At 41.4% G+C, this 23,820-nt stretch overlaps 3 protein-coding genes across 4 annotated transcripts in view; 1 reads left to right on the top strand and 2 right to left on the bottom strand.

Moving 5' to 3' along the window:
* The window catches only part of LOC143208773 (LIM and SH3 domain protein F42H10.3-like), a 44,655-nt gene extending 35,442 nt beyond the window's left edge, over positions 1-9,213 (bottom strand). The window contains exon 1 of one of the 2 annotated variants that reach the window (XM_076423563.1): positions 8,767-9,213. In XM_076423563.1, coding sequence (XP_076279678.1) covers positions 8,767-8,835 — 69 coding nt within the window. In that variant the 5' untranslated portion in view covers positions 8,836-9,213. The remainder of the gene's footprint in view (positions 1-8,766) is intronic. The other variant, XM_076423562.1, reaches the window with a different exon arrangement.
* Positions 9,214-10,226: 1,013 nt separating this feature from the next.
* On the top strand, positions 10,227-11,812 carry LOC143208774 (protein BCCIP homolog). The gene is made up of 3 exons (XM_076423564.1): positions 10,227-10,391; positions 10,874-11,134; positions 11,198-11,812. The coding sequence occupies exons 1-3, from the start codon at positions 10,272-10,274 to the stop codon at positions 11,744-11,746; spliced, it is 930 nt and encodes a 309-aa protein (XP_076279679.1). The 5' UTR covers positions 10,227-10,271; the 3' UTR covers positions 11,747-11,812.
* An 89-nt stretch (positions 11,813-11,901) lies between these two features.
* Positions 11,902-23,729, bottom strand: LOC143208750 (uncharacterized). Its single transcript, XM_076423489.1, has 10 exons — positions 23,355-23,729; positions 16,092-16,516; positions 14,456-14,569; positions 13,871-13,965; positions 13,640-13,793; positions 13,446-13,574; positions 13,229-13,374; positions 12,484-13,015; positions 12,277-12,335; positions 11,902-12,205 (listed from the first exon to the last, which is right to left on the bottom strand). The coding sequence occupies exons 1-10, from the start codon at positions 23,396-23,398 to the stop codon at positions 12,059-12,061; spliced, it is 1,845 nt and encodes a 614-aa protein (XP_076279604.1). The 5' UTR covers positions 23,399-23,729; the 3' UTR covers positions 11,902-12,058.
* Positions 23,730-23,820: the final 91 nt, after the last annotated feature.

The raw sequence follows: 23,820 nt of genomic DNA, 5'->3' as shown, positions 1-23,820 counted from the left end.
AAAATGACAACGCCTCGACGAAAAAATTTGCGAGGAGACTTGAAGGATTGAGAAATATGACCACAAAATTTAAAGCTTCATTAATTCTGTCTTCAAAAATTCTCAAAACCACGTAATTTCATTACATTAAGTATGCAGACTTTCCATTTCAATGTTGTTTAGAGTAAACGGAGCATGTTTTCGACTAGCATGCATTCTACGGAACGCTGAAACTACGCAACACTATGCTCCCTTTGTGCAAAGAAGACATTAAAAAGTAATTGAACAGTTTCGCTGCATACATTTCTTAAAGTGGTCAATTACGTTTAATCACCCGGTATTATTCTCGGTTAAAGAGGCGCACGCATAAGTGCTTCCAATCTATCTGGAATCTTATCGGGAAGAGTAATTGTATAAATCAAATGTATAATGATGTTAGGGGTCGTTGCTGATTCTTTACGCAGATAAGTATTATATATACGTTTGTGATTGTTTATCTGCTGGTGAATGATAACCGGCAGACGGAACCACAGTTTATAACTCGTATCGTGATCTATAATTTTCTTCTTCGGCAAAATGAACAAGTCCATTCTGCCGACATGTAAGCCGCCAATAACTCGACACCATTGCTCGAATGAAAGTTCATTCTGCTACCGTCAGTTCCAATCAAAATGTTCATTTTTGAATAGGTACGTTAAGGAACTTAGAAAATATTACATCGCCAAAATTTCATGAAAGCTCAAGTGTACAGTCTTTAAAAAACTGTTACACTCTCAGTGCAACAAGTGTTAATGCAATTTCGCATAAATGTTGCATGGAATAATTTCCCTGGTAGATAAGACTGGCTCATAAAAGTCATTGCGATTTTTGATCGGTGCATTAAGGAATTTAGAAAAATAATACACCGTCAAAATTTCATGAAAGCACAATTGTACAGTACAATCTTTAAAACAGTTAAACTCCTAGTGCAACAAGTGTTAATGCAATGTCGCATAAATGTTGCATGGACTAATTTCTCTGGCAGATAAAAGTGGCTCATAAGAGTCACTGTAATTTTTAATCGGTGCATTAAGGAACTCAGAAAAATAATACACCGTCAAAATTTCATGAAAGCAGAATTGTACAGTACAATCTTTAGAACAGTTAAATTCCCAGTGCAACAAGTGTTAATGCAATGTCGCATAAATGTTGCATGGAATAATTTCTCTGGTAGATAAGAGTAACTCATAAGAGTCACTGTGCCCGAAAATATTTTCGTCCGATAAAGCCGAAGTGAACTCGGCAGATTGGAACTGGCTGCACTGGTGGTAGTGCGCAACGTTTGATATTTCACGGGTCGCAAAGGTCGCCGGAGATCATTCGGCTGTCATTGTCGCGGACGAGCAGCAGCCATAATCCGGCAATTTGCTATAATACGATCGTGCTTTCACTTTCGACGACGACGGCGACGACCATGTAGATTTGGTCTCGATATACGTAATTCCGCAGAGCACTTTTACCAGCTGATCCAATTTCCTGCGATGCACTTTCTTCGTCGGGTGCAACGGCCGCCATTCTTACTGATGACGGTTATTTAACGACTGATTACGCTTCTCACGGGATTATTGTTATTATTTCGACGCTGTTACCGGCTTTTTCTTCCTTCAACACGTATTTCGAATTTATGCAACGATTTTAGGGCGTACACGGTATAAAAGATTATTTTTAATAAACTCTTCAAACGATTTTAAGGCGTGCACGCTAAAAGATTATTTCTAATAAACTCTTCAAACAATTTTCAGGCGCGCACGGTGAAAGATTATTTCTAATGAACTGTTTTTCCTCTTTCGACAAGATCGACACGTTCAAAACGATCATCAAAAACAAAACGATTTCAGTGTTTTGAAATACCTGTGACATTTTTACCGCGCGTGTGTGTGTGTGTGTGTGTGTCTTATGTCACCTCTAAAAAGACGTATAAACATTGCAAATTTATTTTACTTCGAAAAGCGGTCGACCATTCGACGCAAACATAATCGATACGATTTAATGTTCCGTTTCTGAAACTCTCCGTAAAGTCGATAACAAAATGAACTCGTGACTGTTTCGAGATAGGTACATAATTGGTAAACTTTTCCGTAAAGAAGATTTACGAGGAGAATTCCCGGACCTTTTTATTCCTCGCGATCGTCGGTTATGTATCATCGTTTGTAACACATGACAAGGAGACCATTTTTTTCCTGGTAGGAGGTGTCTAGTAGACGTTACTCGCGTACGCAGAATAATTATACGCGCTTTCGCAATAGACAGTGGGAAACAACCGGATGCCGCGTCGCATCGTTGGCATAACAGAAATTTCTAATGGCTGAAACCGCGACTCGGGGATCCGAGAAAGTAAAAGACTTCTATATTCCCGTCGAATTCCCGGTTGTTGCCTCAGACCGTTTGTTACACGATCATGTAATCTTCTAAAAATAATCGCTGCGAATTTCTCGACGACTGTAATCAAAATCGCGTAAATGTGTTTCTGAAACAATTTCTTTGATCCTAGAAAATCAAGTGCGATTGTCATGCTGTGATTTTTAGACTCGAAGAAATTTCTGTTGCATAGAAAAGCGGTCAGTCTTCACGACAATTAAGTATAAAAGTCGGGTTAGGTCTGGCTCGAGCTACAATCAATTTTATTTCATGAACAAAGCTGTGGGTTTATTTCTATTAGGTTGGAGGGAAAGTTCTGTCGTATTTTCAATAAGCAGATAATTGTTGGGAAAGTTTGAGTAATAGATTGGGAAACAAGAATTGACAGGTTACATGAAAGATGGCGACAATATTAAACATATATTTTTATAAATTGATTCAAATGTTTTCTTTCAAATACGACAGAACTTTCCCTCCAACCTACTTATTTCTATTGCAACGATTATTAGATAATATTTTTCCAGATTTTGAAGCATGCGTATACCGAAAGATCTGATGAGGTTAAAATACAATTGTTGTCTCTAAAGACGTTCTACATGTATAGTGAACAGTTTGAAATCAAATAAAACAGCTTTTCAACTTCTTCTTTTCCAGCGCACGAGCAGAAGCGTATTACAATTCTTTAATTGCAGCTGGGCGCGACATAACGCGAAACTGCAATTGCGTGGGACCCGGTACAGTTGAATAACATGAAATCGCACGAAGTGAAGAAGTGGTCAAACTAGTCTTACGGGAATTAATGCATCTCCTTCGCTTAATTGACAGTTCTTGCTTGGCTAATTAATAACCAAACAGCTTATCGTAAGACGGTCGCTCGGTCCCCGCTGGTTCATGTTGAACGAGCAGAGACGAGAAAGATGATAATAGAAATCGATAATAGAAATGTGCGAGTTCATGCGAACCGGAACTAGAATCAGTTCAGACGTTGTGATCGAAAATGTAGACGTGGTGTGAGAGCGCCGCGATGTATTTTTGATACGACGTAGGCGCAACAGGTTGCGAATGGCTCCCACCTGTTGCAATCGTACGCCAGACCCACGCAACGAGCAACCTCCGACTGGAATTCGATTACAATTTCACCGAACTCTGTTATTCTTGGGAACCATAACCCGTGTCTGCGATACGGTCCAAGGAAAAGTTCACTTTCCAACGGAAGGATACATTTCCTAGCATATTTTTTGCTGTGGATATCCACTTGTTGGACGCTCGCCACTTCCTGTCAACGCTTCGAGGCACAAGATCGAATTCAGCTGGAATTCTGACGAGTTATGACATTTTACAACATTTCTAATTCCTATTGGATGATTGCGAAAACTCAGTTTGTACGAATTTGAAGGAAATTGTACGAATCTGAAGAAGATTGTAGAAAATAGTGGTGAATATATTAAATCGGGCACGAACTTTTGCAATTATCTAAAACTGTGGATGTTTAAGCGAAATAAGAATTGTCACCGTTCGTTGCCAGATAAAGAAAGATTTTAATGAGTTGAGAACTCTGTTGGTCAATGAAACCGTGTACGCAAGGCCGAAAGGCGCGTCGAAATAAATTATTTTTTCACGGCCACGCCTTAATTCGATAGCTGCGCACACAAAAAGGGACAGCAACAATATCGTGGGTAGTGGATAAAAAAAAAAGAGAAGCGGCGGGCGGTTCCTCTTCATTAATGGGACGTGGATTAATTGCCGCTACACCAGGATGCGTCTGGCGCATATGCGGGTCGGGTAAGTCGGAACAAGACGCTATTCGAGCGCGGCGTTGTACTCGATTATAACGAGGATCGAGCAAATAATGAAAGTACTGCCACGTTGCAGAAAGTACAAACATAAAAGTGCATACGGTTCTAACATAAATAATAGACTAATCTGATTGTTTCGAGCGACTGGATTTAGTCGCAGGGGGCTTCTCCGACGCGAACAGAGCCGCGCGTCTCGCGAGTAAAAACGAAAAACGAGACGCAGCTTCGCCTCGGTTTTAATTATTCGTTGGTGCGCTTTAATTCGCCTGTTCGCTCCGTTGACCGCGCTCCCCGAGTGAACGTTTCACTCTTTCGTTCGTGGCCCTCCGAGGAGGGACCGAGAGGAACGGAAATGGCGGACGAACGGCCGAAGAAAGAGAGAAAAAGGGAAAGAACGAAGAGGGCGGGATGAGAGACAGAAAGGAGGTTCTGTACGCCATTCACAAGCGTGCGAGTACGAGCACGAGCGAGGCGAGTAACGAGCAGCCGCTGCAGACCAGGGACAGGAAAAATGGGCGAGCGTGCTAACGGACCAACTATCTTTCGCAGAAATAATCATTTCATTCTTTGCGAGCCGTCGAAGTCGATTTACTCTCGATTTCTCGGATCGGAAGTTTCCAAATTAAATTAACACTAAACCTACCACCGGTCAAATGGCTGTTCCAGAATTTTTATTTTACGATTATTGAAATTATAAAGATGCGTCGCTCCTTCGAGGACGAGGATAAAACAAGAATTAAATTGAGCAAGGGGTGTTACGTTTAGTTAATATTGTTTGGAACTGATAGCCTGAGAAATTACCCATTTTTAGATAGCCTAAAATTATTTGTTTCTCTAAGATTACATTTGCAATTTGATGCACAAGGTTACTTCCGCCAAGAAGAGGAGGCTTTATGCAATGATTGATTACATTTGTCCTCGATGGTTTTTAATTTCGGAAGCACGCAACTAGGAGCGACCCATTAAATCTTCAAAGCGCGAGGTACAAGCGCGCCCTACAGAAGGCAACCAAAATATACAAGATGGCGATAGAAGTTACATCAACATCTTAATAGCCAACTACCGCAGATTACACGTAAGGCATAGAACACTCCAAAAATATACGAGTCGACTACAAAGAGGCGTGGAGGTAGAATTTAGAAAACCAACGTGGCGATTGCGTATCTCGATACATCCAAATTTAGGAGAGGTCGCGGGGTTCTCTTCTTGACTCGAGCCTGTTTCCCGCCTACGCGATTCCAGGTTCCTTGTTAGAATCTCTTATGGTTCTTAAATTGTCCCTTTCGGAACCAAGAGAGAGATTAAATATACGTTGATCGAAAGATTTTAGTCGCAGAATATTCAACACTGTATTTGACACGGAATTGTTACCATTCCACGGAAAGCGTCGCGCGCAAATATTTGTCTTGCCAGCATACGTTCCGCCTGCAAACAGCAGGATGACGCGTTTTCAAAGACGCGTTCAAGTGCTCCGCGACGATGCACGGTCGTTAACGAGTTCACTTCGGCGGAAGTGTTTTGCGTATAGTGCATCGTGCGCTGTAGGAAACTGCACGTGCCGAGTCCGTTGCTATTGACGCGCGGCAGCTCGGGTAGCTAACCCACTGACATTTCCACAAAGACTTTTCAATGACTCGGTTGTTACTGGAACCGACTTCTCCGACGAGTCTTCAACCCTTTCAGTCGCTGGACTAGCAAGTTTCCTCAGACGAAAGTGGACTCTATGGATCCTCACTGGGAGAATAAAAATTCCCCGAAGTAATAGTTACGAGAAGCGGGAGCCGAGTAAAAGTGTATTTCTCCTTTTAAACGTTCTTAAAATACTGGCAAACTGTACTGACCAACTCTTTCAGATCAACGAACCAGTCCAGGTGATCAAAATTCAGTTACGAGCAGCAGGAGCCGAGTATAAATGTATTTCTCCTTTTAAATGTTCCTAAAACCTTGGAAGTTTCGTATTGCAATTTCTACACCGATCAACTTTTTCAGATCATAGCCAGGATTCCAACAAAATCACAGAATTGTTAACGGAGTAATACATAATATTCGTTGAACAAACCCGTCCAGGTGATCGAAATTCAGCTACGAGAAGCAGGAGCCAAATAAAAATGTATTTCTCCTTTTAAATGTTCTTAAAACCTTGGAATTTTCGTATTGCAACTTCTATACCGACCAACTCTTTCAGATCATAACCAGGATTCCAGCAAAATCACGGAATTGTCGACGGACTAATAATATTCGTTGAACAAACCAGTCCAGGTGATCGAAGTTCGAATAATGGAGATTTCGAAGAAGGTCCACGAAAGGGTCCCATGTATACTTCGACACGTTTCATTCTCGTAAGATTAGCCAGAGGAAGGAGCCAGGTCATTTCTGACCTGCACTAAAATCTTCCATTAGAGTATTTTCGAATCCCATAAAAATGTTCGTCTTCCCACGGGGAACGTTTATACGAAGCGACAGGTGGAGAGGAAGCTCGACAATTAAAACCCAACACGATTATTTTTAACAATTCTTTTACACCATTCGAACTGTATATTTTATTTCGTATCCTTAAAACGACGAAACCTTTGACGAACACGCAAATTTATTTCTGCAAGAACGCACACCTGTAGAAGTCGCTAGAGCAAGTTTAATAGTCCAGCTGAATCTCCGGACGAAATAAAAATGTTTCGCGCAACTTCCTATTAAAAATATTGTTTGACGGCGAGTGTGGGATAAGTTGAATGGTGCTGGGAGTATTTTTTCTGGAAATGTTAGGCAGCTTTGCGCTTCAGTAAGCGGAACTGAACAGGAACGGTACATCCAACGATCTGTTGCAAAAAAGTCTGCACACCACGCGATCCGCTCGCGCAGCGGGACCATTCTCAAAGGATCCTCCAAGAAAAGGACGTGTACCTGAGAACCAGCAGGCAAACGGAACGAGAGAAAGGACCTCTATTCGTGGTCGAATACATATATCGAATTGCTCCGTGCAAGTTCGTCCGAAAGAACATATGCTATGATAACGGCTCGAACCTTATCTCGCGATTAGAGATTACGGTTTTAATTATCAGCGCAAAGTCCGTCTCGTGCGCATCCCGTGTAATTATGACGTGAAACGATGTACCACGGTATCAGAGTGAAATAAAGAATAGAAATAGCGGTTGAGAATCTTGCGCAACCGGAGCCTCAAGGAGAGTTTCATTGACGACCAAAAACCAACTTTTATATTTGTCTTGAAGTATACATTCTTTCTTTCCGGACCGTTTAATTATTAACTCGAAAATTAAACATTTCTTTCAACCTAAAATAAATCCATTTTATACCATTTCTTTTCATTTCATGGATATGCAATTGATATAATACCACATACAATACTTAAATGTTTAGTAATTGATTAGATAGCGACATATTGAATAATGTGATTAAACGTAATAATGTGTTCTTGCAATCTGTTTTACAAAAGAAGATATCTGAGGTTCATCAATGGTCACTTTCACAATAACTGTCCACCCTACTCCCAGCACAAAACATGTGTGTTACCGGAACCCGGTGGACATCTAATATGACTGTTGACGCGTCTCAGGTTTCTTATTTCAAAAAACAAATCACAGTTACAGTGTTGTATCTAATCTTACTACATACGTTCTACGTATACATATGTTACTTCATATCTACGTATTTATAGCCTTCTTAATCTTTTAACACTCGGCGTGGAATAATGTTTAACAAAACGCAGCAAGAAAAATAAAATTGAAATTCCACTGGCGGAGTAAATAATAGTTTTTCGTTTCCATATTGTCCCTTCGGTGCTTGGTCTATTGATAATAAATGGGTCCGGGTAGACCCAGCAATCGCAGAGGCGAAAGATAACCCGCGATCCATCGATCGTAATCAATCGTGAAACCAAATTAAAAATCTCCCTCGAAACATTAAACCAATAAAACATCCAGAAACTTTTCAAGAAATTCCCTCGTAAAGATCATGTATTCACAAAGAGAGAACACGATACAATCAACTGACGCTCGCGTCAACTTCCCGAGACCTGTTTCGTCAGACGCAACAATGCTACTTGCAGAGAACGAAAGCAAAGCGTCAGTTTACTATTTACACTTTCGAAGAGATCGTTTCCTCTTGCACGGCTCGGGTAAAATCAATTGAAATGATCACTAGACCAGCGGATCTTTATGCAAAATAAAAATGTTCCACCTGAATCGCAACAAACCGGTGTGACATAGAAGTACATTTTCATTCCTGACATTTTTTACACAGTGAAATGACTACTTCAATGCAAAATAAATATTTGCTAGTGTGGTCGACACTTTCGTTTTTCAGATTGTAAATACCGTATGCGAGTAATTAAAAGTTACACCGACTGATTTTTGTGATAAATGCGTGAAATTCGCTGTCTATCGGTAAGACAATCAATTAATTCAAAGTTAAACGGTATTTTATAAAAATATGTTGTTTACGGTGAAAAATACCCCACTGTAATTGTTGACGCATTAGGATACGGTCACCACTTACTTACTGGCTCTTGTATGAAAGTTAATTCTTACTTCTTAAAAATATTGACGATCACTGTTTTCGTATTTCTGGTGAAAAGACGTACCTTGTCGAGGCACTTGAGCTCCTCGATCGGGTAGACCGTTTTCTCGCAGCGGGCGCACGTCTTGCTCATCTTCTGCTTCTTCTTCCTCTCCTCTTCTTCGTCGTGGCTTCTCCGTCGATCGTTCGAAGTCGCAGTTCCGCGTACGTGTGTATCTCTCTTCGTATTCTTCCGTCCTCACGAAACACTGCGCGTACGTAAAAGGAACACGTGCAACACTAAGGACACATCAGCGCGCGGCCCAAATCGCGTCGCTACCGATCCAGAGAAATCGACGATATTTATCGAACACCGCGATCTGCGATTGATCTACGATCGTTCGCGTTTGCTCGATCACGGAACAACTAGCTCGGGAATATCCACGCCAAACAGCAAATCGAGATCAGGATGCACGGGTGCCACAGAGCCGCACCAAACTGTACTGCCCTCTCGTCCTCGTCTAGCCACAAAAACTCCTTGAGTGACAGTAATGGTGGAGTACCACGCTAGTCAAATCACCGTCCAACACTCTTCTCCAAGTTCCAAATCTACGTTGTTCTGACAAAAACAGGCGCTACACCTGGACATTCGATTAACTGTAACGAGTAAGACCAATTGTTATAGGTTTCGAAACAATTTCTATTGGGTGTTTATTGTCGCTAAACTTGACTATCAACGCGCTGCTGAATCGGTAATGTAGAGCAACTGGAGAATTCTGGATAACTGTAAATAGAATTTATAGAATTGTTTGTGTGGAATTTGGATTGCTAGATTGACAAGAGATTTTTGTAGGGTGTGCGTATTTAATGGGCGAAACTGTGGAGGATTTTTTAAAGAGTATATTTTGAGTGGAAAATGTTTGAACTGGAGATACGATTGGCACACTGCGTTAATCAATGGAATAATGCCCGATGTGCGAATTTATTAATGTTAGTATTTTTACGGTATTAGATTGTTAATGGACATTTATTGATGCGTTTGTATATTTTAAATAAGATGTTCATAAATGCAGGAATATCGATAAAGTTGTTTCCTGCTGAACGAATACAAAAATGGTGCGCGAACGGTCAGTAGACGAAGTTGATTAGTAAGATTTTCAACCGACAGGTGCTGTGGGTTTAATTTTCTGTGACGGTAAAAAAAAATGAAAATTGAACAGTAGTGGAAGAGAGAAAAGAAAACTGAGAGTGAAGGCTAGCGACTTGACATGGTTGCCAATTTTGATTCTTCGCCTCACTGTTGCCATATTATCAAAACTATTTTCTTTACAAGCTGAATCATACCACGCGAATATTTATCGCGAAATGAAAATGGTAATGAGGTTACGTGGCCTCAAAAAAGTAAGCCGGAAAAGCACATTGGATGATCTTCCGTCCTTTCCTTTCCGGGAAGGAAACATTTTGAATCGCCCGCCACTCGACGGTACAGTAGGAAACTTCGGAGTCATTATTGATTTTCCATTTGTTGTTTTTAAAGGTCCTGAGACGTCACGTGGTCAGCATCCGGCTTCGAACCGTCACATTGTGACAATGGCTGCTCCGGTGAAAAAACGTGATATTCAACGAAACACTGAGGACAGGAGTAGCGACGACGATGATCTCAATTCATCGAACAGCGACGATAACGAACAGAACACAGTAGGGGTAAAGGTAAGACTATTTCAATCGTTTTAATCATTTTTCTGCTCGCAAGTCGTCACTACTTCGGCTTAACCTTACTTTCAAACACGCGGTCATCGATATTTGTTTGTTTTTTACTGTTCATTTACAACAATTAATAATCGTGATGTATTAAGTACCATCGTCCGAACTGACACGGAATTTATGATACAGTAGAAGCATGCAAAAACTTTTGTTGAATTGCCGTTGCAACCAACGTGCATTAGAAGATTGTTGCAACAAAGTAAAAAGTTGTTTTAAAGTATTCGCGCAAAGATATTTTTAGGCATTCTTCAAGATCAGGCTTAAGCGACGCAGGATTTAGTGCCATATGAACATGCATCGCTTACTTTGAATCATGCTTTGCCGTTACGTTAAGTACATCTAAAGCGACAATGTCATTATGTAGATATTTAAGGATCCATATGTTGGATGTATTCGTGCGATTTAACTTGAAAATTTTCTATAACCAGGGAATGAAAATACAAGTGGACTTAGAAGGTAGAAACCCGTTAGACCCAGACTATCATGGGATTAAGACGCTTTTACAGCAGCTGTTTCTGAAAGCGCACGTCGATTTAGGTGAACTGACAGATTTAATTATTTCTCAAAATTATGTGGGTACTGTGGTCAAACAATCGGACGACACAGAAGACTCTGACGACGAAGAGGATGATGATGATATTAACAATGTATTCGGTGTTACTACAGTAATTAATTTGTCCGGTGAACAGGTAAGAACTTTACTGTAGATATTAAAACTTTATGATTCGATTTGACCTGAAAATTGATTTCAGAATCGTGACTGCGTCCAACAACTCAGGGAACTATTGACACAGCTAGCCAGCGAGCATGCGACAGATACGATCAACGCGATTATAAAACAAGGCCTCGAGAACAAGTCCGAAGCACTAGGTTTATTAATCAACGAACGATTCGTGAACATTCCCGCGCAAATCTCGGTGCCGCTTTTAGAAGACTTAACTTCCGAGATAAAGAAAGCAGCCAATAAGAAGATGCCGTTCAGTTTCAACTATTACGTGTTGATATGCAAGTTATACAAAACGGAGAATCCGAAAGTCGGGAAGAAATCGAAGAGCAGAAAGAAAGCCGGCGCGGAAGATCCGCTGATATTATGGAGTAATCCGGAGGAGGAGATTTTCGCGGAGGAAGCAACGTTCAGCTTTGAGTTTTCCGTGGAAAAGGAGTCGGACAGTGGTTTGTCGGGCTCGTGGAACGAAACGGACAATGAAATGGTTCCTTACAGAAGGGTGTTATTGTTCGAAGCGACAAAACTGCAGCCGATTATCGATAAAATCAAACTGCAGCTGTCTCTCTTGGAATGAACTGTATCGTACATATACAGGACATGTAACCAGCTTTTTATAATACACCTTTTTTCGTAACGCTTACTGCAACCTGTTTCCGTCACTTCTCCCTCACACAACTTTTTCATTCGCTTCGCTTTGTACACACGGCCGCAGAAAAACAACCTGGTTCATTCGATGGTAAAAAATTTATTTTACGTCTAAATAAATAACGACATAGTAAACCTTACTCTCGTAAAACAGCACTTTGATTTAAAGATCGCAATTAACAGGTGGCACGTGGTCAAAGGCTCGCGTGACAATATCGCGCGCTTCACTAACAAATAGCAATTACGGGGATGCGTCCGTCGTTTGGAAGGGTTGCTTTATGGGTTTGGCTCTTCTTCTCATGGTGCCCAGGATATTCAGCATCTCGGAGACCGCCGGTGGTGCACTTTCCGCTTCCTGTCGCCTCCTCCTTTCTTCCTCTCTCTGTTTCTGCGGAGGAACCATGTCATATGAAACCCCCATCAACCATCGGTAAGAAAACAGTCAATTCATTCACTTACATCCGTCTGTTTCAATGTAAATCGCCCTCCTTTGATTTGGTTGATGATGTCGTCGATGACTGAAACGATTGCAAAAGCAAAATATAATAACTAAAGATAAACTCGAGATCAATGAGTTCAAAAATGGAGTTTTAGTTCATCCCGATCTACGGGATGCTCTAATCTAATACGTCATCAACCTCGTCGTCAACCCGAAATCCCAATTACCTGGTTGTTGAGCAACCGTCGGTGTCTTTTTCGCGATCCCAAGCATGTTCTCCATGTCGGCGACCGCGTCGCGCTCCGAATTCATCTTCTCCTTCGTCAGCAATTTGATCGATGATTGTGCACCATTAGCGAACATCGGTGGCGGGGGTGGAGGTGGCACCGGAGGTGGAGGTGGTCTAGAAAGCTTCTCCTCTATTTCACCGATCTTTACCTTCAAACTCTGAATCACGTTTTCTAAATCCTCCATCGACTTCTCTGCCCTTTCCGCCCTCTGCGTGGCCATGTCCAGCTCGGACTCCGCCAACTTCAGCTTCTCTTCAACTATCTCGAACTCCACGTTAGATTCCTTCTCCTCCAACTTCTCCTCTAGCATCTGTATGTGAGATGCGTGACTTTGTTGCTCCTCTTCTAGCAATCTCTTCAACGACTCCACCTCTTGGAGAACGGTCAACAGCCTTCCGTTAGCGTCGTCGCCAACTTCCGCCATCAGAAGTGCGCTCTGATGGGCCAACACGTTCCTTTCCTTTATCGCCTGTTGCGATTAAGACAATTGTTCAGTTAACAGAGAATTAAACAAACTTACGCGCTTCGTTCTTTTCAGTCAGGGACAATAATAAGGGGACACTCTTAAAATATAATGCTCTGAAATATATGCTTGCAACGCATTAAATAAATATGTCGGCGTGTACCACCGGTGGTACAAAGATTTCTTTTTAAAAAGCACGTGCTGGTAAAACACTCTCACCCTCTCTGCCTCTATCTTGATGATCTTCGCGTTCTCCCTTTCACGATCGCATTGCACCTTCAACGCCTGCACCTCTTCGGCGACCATCTTCGTCACCCTCGCCATGTTCTCCTTCTGCACCTTCATCTCGTTCACCTTCTCCTCATCTGCATCAAACCAGTTACCAATCAGTTTCTTCCTAAATGTACATTCTATCGAGAAACACTGATTCCCATACATTTTTGCCTGAGAGTCCTCTCCTCGTCCAATTGTGTCGTCAAGTGCGTCACCTGCTCTTGCGCCTCGAACTCTTGCAGCCTGGCCGAGTGCAGCTCCGTCTGCAGTTTGGCTATGTCTTTGCTCAATTCTAAGAAACATACTCGTTCAAGTCCACGTCGTGATCAGCGAAACGGTAAACTAGAAAAATATTACCTTTCACCGTTTCTCGAAGCTGATCGACGTCCTCGAAGTTCGAGTCGACCTCATCCGACAAATCGAGATCCAACGACCCCTCGGAGTTGTTTTGCATCAGCTTCTGCGTTATAATCTGAGACCTTCGTTTCAACTCGCGGTTCTGTCTGTACCACTAAAAACATTCCCAGTCGTTGATAAATCACGAACGCGATAGCGAAAAAAGGACGAACAACTGTGTTTAGTTTTTACCTGCGACGCCTGTTGCATCGCTTTGTGCATCGCGCCCGTCTCCACGTCGTACTGGTGCTTCAGCTGCTCGTATTCTTTGCACACCGCCTCGGAAACTGCGAACAACGCGTTATATATATACATATATTTCACGTTATTTCCAAAAAATATACAGACTGAACCACGAGTCGATCGTTACGAGTTGAACTCTTAACGAGTTTTAGTCTTAATGATCAGTAGAGATTAGTTTCAAGAGAGCTTTCACATGATTATAGCAAATTTTTTGTCAACTCTTTTCTTTTCATGTCACCTTCAATTTTTTGCAAATTTCTGAGTCAACCAGGTCAAGTTTGTAACTTGTTTTGCTTTAACAGTGGAAGTTATATGAATGATTCTTACGTGCCATATTCTACACTTGACCTGTTCTTCAAATTGAAATTCCCCAAAAATTCTATAATTCTATCAGAGCCATCTACTAGTCATCGAAACGCAAACTTAACAGTGGATAGTGTAATTTCTTTTGGAATGATTGTCCAAATCGATTTCGAAAGTGTTAATTTCCCACGAATTTCCATCTTTTTAATTTCAAAATAAAAATCGGTGTACCCGTGCGCATTTTCTGCAGCTTCTGCTCCTTCTCCTGCACCTGCGACTGCAGAGTGCTGTTCTGTCTCTGCAGTTGCTGGAGTTTCTTCTCCAGATCAGCATGGTCCCTGTTCGCTGTAATTTTAAAGGTTTATTTAGCAAGATCATTCATTGGGAACGCGGTCCGCACACCCCCGTTCCTTAAGTCACCGATTTTTTGTTATTAAAGGACCTATATTTTGAAATAAAAATGGTACTTACTAATTTTTTGTAATATAGAGAACATGCAAATCAAATCTGATCAAAATATCCTATATTTTCTAATTTTTTAAATTTAAGTGGGGCAATTGTTTTCCAATTTCGCTTCTAGAGCTGTCCATAATCATCCCACAATTTCTCAATCTCTTTTTTTCAACATTTATTCAAAAAAATAAAACAATAAAATCAAGATGGAAGCTTGTATTCTTTAATTACGATTTTGTTGAACATAAGTGTACGGTGATTTATGGACGGGAGTGTATATTCTATATGTTTCTATACGTAACCAGCTCCCCGGCGACATTTAATTCCGATCGATTTATAATACTATCGCGTACGCCTGCTGACTAATCAAACGTCACGGCGGTGGTTGTTTCGCATGCACGAGTGAATCACGACCGAATAATGATCAAGTTGCATTATAGATGATCGGCCGTGAACTATAATCACGCATCAGCCACTTCCCTTTCGCCGTGTATCCTCGTCGACGCCTCTGTCTCTTTACGTAAGTCTATTACAGACACCTCGAAGCGTCCTTACAATAACAGATCAATAGATTGTGACTCGCTCCCAAGGCGAATCGAACACGAATAAAAATTCTAGCTGTACAAACTCGCCCGAACAGTTGGCATGCAAAATAACTCTAAAAAAATTCCTTTTGTTAACCCTCGTCCGCCCCTTGTGTCAATTTCACACAGTTTCACCGAAATAATTTGTCCAAAACTTCGTGACTTATTTTATCAATCTTCTATCACTAGACAGCGGATTTTATGCATTTATAACAAAAATGAGTGGGTGTAATTTAAAACAGTACAAACATTAGAAGAATTTACAAATACTGTTATATTATTTTCAACCTATTAAACATATTAAGAAAGAAAATAAAGTACCATTTTACTCCAGTTGCAAATCAGGTAGAAAATTTTTATTTTGCATAAAGATCCGCTGTCTATTTATCACTGTGTCAATTTGATATCAAGATTCAGTTCCTGAAATGAGGGACGGACGAGGGTTAAATTGTTTATATAAATTTTTTCCACTTCCATAAAATAGGTGGAATTAATCCGAAAATGTTCTCTGTACAATTAAACCCCTTGTCGTATGATTTTCTTCGGAGCTGCAACTTTGTTCTTAATTATCGATACCAGAAGTCTCGAAAGAAGAGAATAACGCTCGTATCTGCTATATCAAGGTTAATAAAATCTAATTAAGACATTTCGATCCATCTTCTTGCGATTCTGCCCGACAAACTGTGCGCCGTTCCACGTTCGCCCGCCTCTCCGTGTATCGCCGAGCCGTTCAATCGAATTAACGAGCGCAGTGTTTCGTCAGTTCGTTAACGACGACTAATGAGACGCTGATTACGCCCGCGTTAACTTTCTTACGAATCGTTAATTACCGGCCTCGCTCTTCTGCAGCAACAATTTCCGCCTCTTCTCCGATTCCTCGTACTTGCTTTTCCATTTGGTTTCGAGACTATTGCTTCGAGACAGTTTCGGCATCGAGTCGCAGCTGGTCTTCCAGTGGTTGACCGAGGGCCTCTCCTCGCTTCGCACCTCGATGCTCGAGGCCGACAGATTGTTGTTCCTCGGTCGCAGCTGAACGGAAGCGTCGAGCTTCTCGAAGGACGCCTTTTGGGCCGCCACCGAGACGCCTCTGGACAGCTTCTCGAAGGATCCTCGCCGGGCCGGGGGACACCTCTCCTGGGCCTTAATCGCGTTCGATATCCTCGGCACCGGTATGTGCGAGTGAATTACGCTCGAGGCCGTCCGCGCCGGCTCCGAGCTCAGGACAATCTTCAGTTCCGTTTTGTTCATGTCGTCTCTGCGAACATAAGCGTGGCAATGCCCCTGTTATTCGAGCTATATGCGGATCCGACTCCGACTTCTTTCTCTCTCACTCTCTCCTGCGTACACGCCCGCCCTGAATGACAACCGCCACATTTCAACTCGACTTTTACCCTTTGGACTCGGAGCCGTTTTAATTCGGAAATCAAGACGCTTCTTTCAACCCAGACCATTTTTATTCTACGTTGCACACTTCGAATTGAGTCTGTTTTCTCATACAACAGTTAAGCCTTTTACAATATGTATATTAGATCAGTGGTTCTTAAACTTATGTAGTCCCCCTACTCTAGGGGGACCCCCTCTTGAACAACATTTTTTTGCGGGCCCATCCCAACCCTAGGCATTTTACGTAGTTCTTGAGACTTAACTTGAAATATGAAAATGTGAAACATGAACATTTTCTTTTTTTTTTTTAGCAAAAATATCTGTTAATGTCGAAATTACCACAGCTTAAGAACCACTGTATTAGATGATTCCAGAAGTTAAATTTTAAAGGATACAGCTTTATTAACCCTTAGCACTGGAATGGTGACTCTGAAAGAGGCACCTCTAAAAATTGCTGAACCATTATTCAAAATATTGTTTACATTATGAAATATATCGGTATCTAATCAATAGACTGCGGATCTTTATGCATTTATAGCAAAATTGAGTATATGAAATTCGAAATTGTGGAACAATTTTAACAATTGAAGATACCAATTGTATAATTTCTACTCTGTTAAGATCATTATGGGAAGAAGTAACATTCAATTTAGTTTCTATTTCTTGCAATCGGCGCAGACAATTTTTATTTTGCATAAAGATCAGCAGTCTATTAATCAATTACTAAACATTTTGGTATTTTATGAGATATTATACCAATTTCATATCCATAAAATTTCAAAAATCATAGGGAATGGAAATATTTTAGATCGGAAGAAATGTTTAATTTGCCAGTTAAAATAGCCCCGAGTGCAAAGGGTTAATCAATTATATAGTCACCATTCTTTTCTACAATTAGGAAAGAATGGTGACTATGTAATTTTCTTTTCACACTGCGGACACGAACTTATGCAATCATCCGATACTTTTTATAATATAATATTAAAACTGTTTTGAATAATGCTATGGCCATTTTTAATGGCGCCTCAGAGTCACCACTCGAGTGCAAAGTTATACCGACCATACCTGCTTCTATACACCTAACACTTTGCGACCCCACCCGCCAGTTACCGAGCACAGATTAGCGCGTTTAATCCCCGGTTAACCCCCTTGGGGTGACTTCCTCGCTGACTTGAATGGACGCTCTCATGTACCCCGATAACTGTACAGAACTAGTAACACGACGACTTCGAACAACTTGTAAGTTACTTGTTGTTCAAACAAATTGGTAATTCATGCATAAAAGATTACACCTCATCGATTTCGATAAAATTTAAATATGTTGCAAAACTCAACATTCTGAACAACTTTTTCCTATACTATTCAAAAATCATCGAAATCAAACATTGCATTGTTTGCAAGGGGACGTTCCTTCTTACCTCCCGGCATTTTCCAAAATCGAGGAAAGTATGTATGTTCATACTTTTATATTAACTTACTTATATTACTAATTTACTTTTATATTAATAAAAATCAACATTTTTCCCGATAGAAATCCAAGTAATTTTTATTGTATCATTTTTTTCTAACGAGTAATCACTATGCTTAGCCTGGTAACGTGTTTGAAGTTCGCCACTGGGGATGATAAAGATAAGAACAGATTTCTATCACGCTACGAGGAGTCATGTGCTATCATGTTACATACAGAGTCTCGTAACGTGACGGTCTCAAATAACTCGCGAGTTATTTGTTGTACAAAAAAATCTTTCGAACAAAAGTTGCACGGTTTCTTGGGGGACATACAGTGCTCTAATCCGTAAAATAATTGTTACGTTATCAATAGACTACAGATGTTTATGCATTCATGAAGAAATTAGTTGGATGAAATATAAAACAGTAAATTAGAAAAATTTTAGAATATCGTAATGTGTTGTTTTCGATATAACAAAGTCATTGAGGGATGAAATTAATGTTTACTTTATTCCTGAATCCCACAGTTAATGCAGAAAACATTTTTATCTTGCATAATGATCCGCAGTCTAGTTATGAAATTATTTCCTATCAAATAACTTACTAAACAGTTGAGTATTGCACGAGCAAATTGCATTAGTGTAGTACGCATAAAGTGGAAAAAATCTTGTAGTTTAGAAGAAACGTTTAGTTGTCATGTTAGAATAGTTCCGAGTACAAAGGGTTTCGAAATGACTCAGCCCCTAATCAGGGGTAGCTTCGTTAACCGTTTCAGATGCACTCGGCTCGCTAATGTGTTTCTCGAATCACCAGCCAGCTATATTCGTATTCATAAATGAGCAATTACGTTTGTAGGATCGATGAATCACGAGAGATTCGCTTCAATAGCTCGACAAGGAGAGTACCGTGAATGATCCGGGCGGCTCTATATTTAGCCGGGAAAGAGTATTTCTATTGAAGTGTGCCCGAACCGTCGAGGGGGTTAATAACATCGTCTTTCCCTAAAAATATATCGGTCGCGCACCCCCTGCAGCCGAGAGTCGGCTTCGAAATAGCCGTGTTTGTCAAAACGCCTCCGTGACTAATCTCGATTCCCTGAATCCCGGAAATACTTGTAACCGCTTATCGCGGTGCTCATTCGCGGATAACTTACCGGAAAGCGATACCCGTTGCTAGAAACAGGTCACGAGTCCGATTTCGGTATTACAGTCTCCCTCGAACCGGTTGCAAGTGTGCGAAATAAAAGTGTGGCCACGGCTTCACTGTGTCAACATTGACCCATCAACTTGATTACAAAACACTTTACTCACTCTCGGTACTCTTCCTATCGCTTCTTCGAAGTTCCTCGACGCTTTGAACGTTCACCGGCACTACTTGGAACTAGAAACAGTTCTGCGTTTAAACGAATCGCTCGAGAGACCAATGGGAAAGACTTCAAAGGTCGACTTTGAGCGTTAGCCTATGTCCTAATTGAATGTCGCGGGGCTATAGGATCCTTGTTATCCGATCAATCGACCGCAACGCAATAGGAAACGAACGAAGCACGTGAAAGATCAACAACAATTTTACTCGTTGCGCGACATTCAATTGGAGCAACGGCGTTTATCCCACGTGTCTTATTGCTCGTCTGCGAATTGTCCAGATGTAAACACCGTGTCGCGATGTCGACGGTTTAAGGTTGATTTATATTGGGTTGGCAAGAATGTAATTTCGGTATTTTAAGGTGAAATAAAACCCAATTTGATTTTTGTTCGATGTTCTTTTGCCATCTTTTTCTGGTAGCTTCACAATTCCGCGCTCATCAAACTTCTGGTCCTTCTCGGCCAAAAACTGATCCAAGTGCGATTTCAGGTCATCCTAATTAGTAAAAGTTCATTGCTTGAACAAAAAGAAATTACTTTCTTGCCAATCCAATGTTATCCACACAGACACGAAACGTATCCGATCAGACAAATATTCCTCAATGCATTTGAATAGAAGTGTTTATACCTATCGTATCGGAACGGCACAGTCGCGCGGTGCGGATAGTATGCATACTGCTAGTTTTTCTTTCGGACTAATTGCTTCCTTGAAGTGCGTGTTCTCCTCCGTTAAAGTATTTTCAATTTTTCCCAAAAGAATATTGAAGCTGTATCGTAACATTCTAAAATATTGAACAAATTTCTTTTCATCATCTGTTAGTCTTTTCTAGAGTGTCCAATATTCTCCTTCAAGTTTTCGTCTTCTTAAACACTCGTGCACACCAACACGCCGACACGAGCCGTGTCTGTGCGGACAGCATAAATCGACCTTTTTACACGGTTTCACATCGCAGGATTGTTTACAGTTCACAGCGACCGAGACGGAGGAGTGCTTGCATGTAGATCGGTGTCCGACGCGAGACTACGCACGTGGTGGTTGGCCGTCGTCGTGGGAGTCAGCCAAGATCTCCCGCAAACAGCCGAACGCTAATTCGCTGGAATGCGTGCGTCACCGTCACTGTGGATGATCGTTAACGGGACTCCGGCCGACGTCATTCTGGAAAGTCTGACGTTTCGGCCACTTTCGTAGTAAGTCGTTGGATAAAGGCCAATAACTATGGCCATCCAGATAGCCGCGGTTGGCTCTTCTGCCAACGAAACCATCAACGTAACGCGTCCCCCCGGAACGTTATTGCCGGCCCTAACTCGAATATCGATCTCAAATCTTACGTGTGCTCCACTTAAAACGTCGTTTGCACGTTCGAATGTCGCTCGCACCTATGGTTCCCTTCCGACTACGTCCCCTTTACATTCTACCGACTATTGATCATTCCTACTTTCACTTCTACACTTCGTTAGACCGCGTGTTAATTCACTAATGTGGCGATCGTGCATGCGTTCCTCTCTGTCAAACATTTTATCAGATGGGAGCAGGCAGAGTTCGGATCTTTGCACAAAATAAAAATTAAATATGTTGTAGTAATCAATTACTAAACATTTGAATATTGTATGAGGAATTATTCTAGGTCGGAAGACATGTTTCATTTTCTAGTTGGAAGGGTTAATAACTTCGAAAAGATCTCATACTTTAACTATTGCAGAAAGCTTTTTTCTGAGGCAATAGCGAAGCTTCGATAACGGACGATAATGTCGATAAAGAACGCGTCTAATAGTCTAATCGATACGGAAGGGAAGAACGAGCGGCCCTCGAATATCGAACTCGAGTAAATAATGTGGTCATAAGGAAACTTCGCGCGAACAGTCTCTTAATGACTCGTTCGATTGATCATGGTTCCGCGTAATCACTGTTTACATTCCGATGTTCCTCGTTTTATCAGCCCGGCCGCGGTTGTTTCACATGGTGGAAACGCAGCAAAAGCAGAGGCGGATGGTTTCATGGGAATACCGTGGATTCCGGGGGTCGTTTTTACCCGACCCCCGACTATTTTTAATTCACGCTCGGCCTCGCGTGAATCCTCGCACGACGACGGCCGCGCATTTTATGTATATTCACGGTTCAGGAAGAGCGAAATGATAATTTCGAACGTGCCGTGTCATGCGAGGAGCCTCTCGGGTCGCGACTCGCGACGGTCACGTAGATCGTTGCACTTCTACGCGTGCAACGCGACGTGCAACCATCGCCACTTGCGATTCAATCGATCACCTTGTTCGCGTCGTTTCACCATTTACGATCCACGACTCGGAACGAACCCGAGGTTCTCCTCTCTCCTTGTCGATCAGCAACGATTTCTATACTGTACGCGACGACCATCGGCGGCGGGTCCGCTCGCTACCCGCCGAGTCAAGTAAACGGGTCGCGATGTTTGCTTTAGTTACCAACGAGTTTGCTGCACCCGCACTGCGGATATTCTCGCGTTTATAGTCACCGTGCACGGCGAAACGGGTTCCCACAGCTTTTGAGACCGCTCGATACACAAAAGTGCTCGTTCTTAGGGAATCCGAGTCGTCCAACTTCGTTTTAACCCTGCTACGGTATCCGGTTTCCTCGGATTGCGAAATCTCACGCAGGAATCTTTCGGAAATGTTCAGAAAAATTCATTGAAATACCTCAATCCAGTCGATTACTTTTTGTAACTATTGTATGAGGTATGTATACATACCATTTATATACATATATGTGCCCATAATTATGAAAGAGGTCTAAGTCATTGCATTTCCTGTTTCTAATAAATGAATACTAAATGAATTCCATATAATGTCGAAATAACAATTATGGGCACATATGATTGAAAGTTGAATTTGAATTTTGACTTAAATATAATGATTGAAAGTTGAATTTGAATGTTGATTTAAATATAATGATTGAAAGTTGAATTTCGATTTAAGTTGGGTCGCTGAGGGTTGAATTTGAATTTAGATTTCAACATGATGATTGAAAGTTGCTGAGAATTGAATTTGAATTTAGATTTAAATATGTGCCCATAATTCTGAAAGTTTCGAGATTCTTTTTTACTTACACCACTTTCATAATTATGTTTACATATGTATGATCAGTTTCATTGCAAAGAAGCGAAAGAATCACGGCAATATTCTAGGCCAGTGAAAAATACGAAAACAAAGTCTCAACACTTGCATGATGACCTAATAATCACACGTATTCAAAACAAGGCCCGCGGTTATCGAATTTCGTCGAGTAAGAACCAATGTTACACATTGTGCAACAACGCCATCGAAAGATTGAATAAAACTCAATCGAGTTGCTTCAGAGTTTCGCAGGCGGCGATTTCGCGGGAATCTTTTTGTCGCGACGTCGATCGCGATCCTTCTCGATCAATGGTACCACTGTTCCGCTCGCTGGCACGGTTCTTTTTTCTCTTTCTAACACGGAAAAGCAGTCGGTAGAACGATCCAGGCAGCGATTGAGAAAATAATCGCAGTTTCACGCACGGATCTACGGAGTCACGTGCTCTATCGCCTCCGCGGAAAGCCTTTGGGTCCTTTCACTTTTCCCGGCGGTGCTCGAACACTGTCAAACGTTGTTGGATGACTGTCTGTACTGTTAGTATGTTCTTCACCGCGGTAACTCGCTATTCGCGAGTTGAACGTTTATTAGTAAACTGGGGATCTTTATGCGAGATAAAAATGTTCTGAACTGATTGTGGGAAGCGAGAACAAGATAAAAATTGATTTCACCCCTCAATGATTTTGTTGCATTAGAAACAACATTACAAGATTTTTCAATTTTTCGTATCTTTTACTGTTTTATATTTCACCCAACAATTTCTGCATAAATGACGAGAAACTGCTCTAAACTACTCGATGTTTAAATGAAACTTTTACCTTCTCGATAAACTAAGATCGAATCGACTAACAACGTTTGGCATCGAACAACTGAAATTCTAACCGAGGCTGAGTTTGTTTAATTAAACCAATCAAAAAGTCCATTGCGAGGATGTAATGAAAAACGATGATGAACACCTCGTCGCTTAAAGTCGATTAGGCACACAGGTGTACACTTTGAAAATAAAATAGAGCACTCGGAGGGACCCGCTCGAAACTAGAGATCGTGGTTTTGAACGTGTACTAAAATACACGTGGCACAATTCGATAGAAAAACATAATCCATCAGTCACGTGAAACAGAAGTGCACGGGTATTAGTTATTACACTGATTGAGATCCGGATTCACGTGAAATAGAGATCTCTGCTCGAAACCGAAGGAAATGAGCGTGGTCTTACGAACCTGAATCGCGCAAGCTGTTGAAAAATCACTCGGTCACTGCATGTTTAATAATGGCCACCGACGA

Source organism: Lasioglossum baleicum, chromosome 5 (genome assembly GCF_051020765.1).
Source record: "Lasioglossum baleicum chromosome 5, iyLasBale1, whole genome shotgun sequence".
Classification (NCBI taxonomy): Eukaryota; Metazoa; Arthropoda; class Insecta; order Hymenoptera; family Halictidae; genus Lasioglossum; species Lasioglossum baleicum.
This window is presented reverse-complemented; position numbering and strand designations above follow the sequence as displayed.